A 3,602-nucleotide genomic window follows, 5' to 3' on the forward strand; every position below is an offset into this window, starting at 1 on the left:
TTTTACTTAAAACACTTAGCAGTTTTGCACTTGGCATCAAGGAATCTACAAGGAAAGGGATTTTCTCTGGCCATTGAAATCCAAGAGTCAGAAGGGAAGGTATTTAATTACTTCATTTGCTTCTCACCAATGACTAGTCAGATTTAGTTCTTAGCTCTAGCTGAAAAGTAACCACAGAAACAGTACCTGGATAAGACACTTCAGAAATCAGGTGATTTGCAACTATGTTTTATTGGAAGAAATGGTAAGGAATTAACATGGGGCCACAAACCACTCCTCACCCCCAAAGTTGTGCAGGAATAAGACTCATCTGTGTGTTGGATGGAAGCCCTAACTGGAGCTATTTCTTTTAGAGCAAGGAAGGAAAAAGGGAGAGGCAAGCGTCCCAAGGATAGGTCATGGGGAGGATGGCATCCCCCTGCTCTGGACTTAAGCGGACCCCTCTACAGAAGCATCGAAGTGGACAGGCACATACGGGTTTCCCTCACAGGCCACGATGATTTGCCTTTCTTTCTGGCTGGTCTTGTATGAACAGTTGGGGTACTTGGAGCCCCCGGTCAGGCGGCAGTCTGTGATGTGCATGTTGGATCTGCTCTGGAAGCAGTTGGTCTGCCCGTTCTTGCATGTGACATTTTCCTGGGTGCAGACAGCTTGAACATCTTCCAGAGACTCATGCACAAAGGTGTTCACAGGCTTGCAGTGGCCCTTTGTCATGTTCCGGCGCCTCATCATCTCATTGCAGTAGGTGGGGCTGGGGCTGAAGGAACCGCTGGAGTCCATGTGCTGCCGCTGGAACTTCTTGGCCGCGGATTCCTTGCCCAGGGTGGGAGGGACCCACTCCAGCACCAGCAGCACCAAGATTAACAGTGGGAACAGGATGAGGGACTTCTCCAGAGCCATGGTGGCCTCACTGCCTGAGAGATCCTAACTGGGGAAAGGAGAAAGAAGATGACGACCTCAGAAAGGGACCTCCAGCTGCCCCCTGCTGCTCCCTTGGTGCCCAGTCTCCCTTTCAGGTCAGACAGTAAGACATCCCTTTTCTTGAGAGATTTTCCACACAGTAAGTCAGTCAGTCTGTCTGTCTGTCTGTCTCTCTCTCTCTTACACACACACACACACACACACACACACACACACACACTTTCCAAGTGTGTTTTACTCCCACTCACTAGAGAGGGGCCATCCTCCCCTCTAGGTGGTGATCTATGATACCACCCCAAATTTTGCCACTACTGTTTGACTATCAGAGTTTCTTTCATCTAAAATACATTTGAAAAATAAAATACATTTGCACCCAGAGCTCAAGTAGCTCTTCAAAAAATCATTTTTGTTTCAGAAAATCATTTTTGAACAAACTGTGAGTCAAATTATATTCCTGCATTATCACATGACATCCAGGACCATGACTGACAGAGCCTTGTTGTCTTATAACACAAGGGAAACTCAGTCCTGTGCCTGACACTGGCCTCATAAAGGGATTTCATTGTATTCCAAAGAGAGATGCTTACCTCCTGCAACTTGGGGGTCCCTTCTTTTCCAGCCCCATGTGTTCTTTGCACCTGCCTGCTCCCACAGCCCCTCCCCAAGCTCCACCTGGTCCCTCTGCCCCAGCTAATATTTGCCTGGCTCAAGTTTTTTGATTTCTAGTGTCAGCACAAGCATCACCCATCTTGGCTCCCATCTCTCTGACCCTCAAGCAGAAGCATCTCCTGAGACCACCTCTTAGGCCACCTACCTGATCTCCAAGTTGGGTTCCCTGACAGAGTGGAAGGCCAGTTTCTGCAATCACTCAAACCCTGCGTGATCAACCTTATATAGATTGCAAAAGGGTTTGGCTTCCAAGAAAAGTGGGAGGAGCATCTTGGGCTCTATTCAGATAAAAACAAGGACATTGTGAGGAAAGAGGCTAGGGAACCACCCAGACCAACCCCTTTCCAGGGTTGCTGTGGAGTGAAACTTCACCATAGGACTCTTTCTACTATGTGAACTTCATTTGTCTGCTTATTCACAAGGAGCAACAGACAGCCACTATAGTGCTGGAACTCAAACCTTGCACACCCCAACAAAGTTCTTGTGACTTCCTTGCCTGACATTTTATCAAATAGCCCTTTTGTTAATAATCTGTTGATACAGGGCTGAGGGTATAGCTCAGTGGTAGAGCATTTGCCTAGCATGTATGAGGCCCTAGGTTCAATCCCCAGCAGTTGGAGATAACAAAGGGCACATAAGGTGATCGTGGAAGAGGGAAGCCCTCTCTCTCCAGAGTCCTGAAGCTACTTGGACAGAATTCCACATCTCCCAACAGTATCTCTCCTGAGTAGGAAAGGGAGACAGAGTCAGCTATCTGCTCTCAGCTACACAGATTCTATATCCAAGGAAGAAAGGGGGAGAGTTCCTAAACAGAGAGAAATCCTTTATGTAAGCTCACCCAGTTCTGGCAACTACCCACCACTCTCCACCCTGCTCTGGGGCACTGATGGTAGTTGGCAGTCTGTAACCACAAGGACCACTGATCCTGTAGGTGAAAATTGAGTCAAATTAGAATTCGTTCATTCATTCCTAAACAGTGGGCTCAGAGATAAACAAGGCATAGGTCTTGCCAAAGGGTGCCATATGGTATGATTAGTCAGATGGACCCTGATATGGAGCAACGACGAGCCTGGTGCATGTAGAAGCCAATGCTCTAGCACTGTTTTTTTGCAAAAAGAAAAAACTTTACTGTGCAATCATTGTGCCTCTTCACAATCACATATTTCTTCCATGTGTTTCTTTCTAGGGGCGTTAATTGTGTTCTAGGGAGGATTTTGAGCTTGTGACATCCAAAGGTCATTGATCAGATGAGCTGGTTTCTGCTGCATATGTCCATTCTTAAAAAGCCGGTTCCTGAACAACAATTTAAGCACTTCATCATTCAAGGAATTTATGTTCCATGTATTCAGGCCTTAACTGATTTTAATTGCACCAAGACACTGGGCATAGTTGCACTAAAGGGGCCATTCTTTTGGCACCTTCCCATTGCCAAGATAATTTTTGGGAGTTGGCCCAGCAAGATCTCAGAACCAGAGATATAAATAGACCCTCCTGCAACACCTATAAATGTCTTTAACAGCCTCCTTCCTAGGTGTCCCTAAACTACAAAAAACCATTTAATCTATCTCTGCATGACAATCTAACAAGCCCTCAAAGTTTTAATTCAACTTCAGGAGGGACCATCAAAAACCACTATCAACCTAAAAGGCAAGTTGTGAGAGTTTATTTGATCCCAAATGAGGATAGCCCTCAGGAAGAAAACAAGAATTCTAGTTGCTCAGAATAAGTGCCCCAAAAATGGCATCAAAAGGGATCCGGCATTGTATGAATTTTTTTTTAAGGATGTGAAGGAGGTTTCAGATACCTTGTTGTTAAGAGGCTGGGGTATAGCATGTGTGAGGAGGGTTCAATCCCCAGCCCTGGAAAAAGAAAAAAAGAAAAAGAAAAGCCTGTTAATTTCTCCTTCTCACATTACTATTTACAGTTTCCATGGCCTGAATCTGCCACTCTCCTGCCCCTACCAGAAAAAGGGGAACCTCATGATTGTCTTACCTCAGTTAGGGAACATCCTG

General features: G+C 45.8%; 1 protein-coding gene across 1 annotated transcript; it reads right to left on the minus strand.

Annotated features, from left to right (window-relative positions):
- Nucleotides 1–288: 288 nt before the first annotated feature.
- On the minus strand, nt 289–1,801 carry LOC143393711 (ribonuclease pancreatic-like). Its single transcript, XM_076848132.2, has 2 exons — nt 1,736–1,801; nt 289–928 (listed from the first exon to the last, which is right to left on the minus strand). The coding sequence occupies exon 2, from the start codon at nt 898–900 to the stop codon at nt 430–432; it is 471 nt and encodes a 156-aa protein (XP_076704247.1). The 5' UTR covers nt 901–928; nt 1,736–1,801; the 3' UTR covers nt 289–429.
- Between the last annotated feature and the right edge of the window lie 1,801 nt (nt 1,802–3,602).

The sequence above is a fragment of the Callospermophilus lateralis genome, chromosome 3 (assembly GCF_048772815.1).
Source record: "Callospermophilus lateralis isolate mCalLat2 chromosome 3, mCalLat2.hap1, whole genome shotgun sequence".
Taxonomy (NCBI): domain Eukaryota; kingdom Metazoa; phylum Chordata; class Mammalia; order Rodentia; family Sciuridae; genus Callospermophilus; species Callospermophilus lateralis.

Excerpts from the sequence above, each read along its gene's own strand:
- LOC143393711 (XM_076848132.2), bottom strand. The coding sequence starts at position 900 with ATGGCTCTGGAGAAGTCCCTCATCCTGTTCCCACTGTTAATCTTGGTG.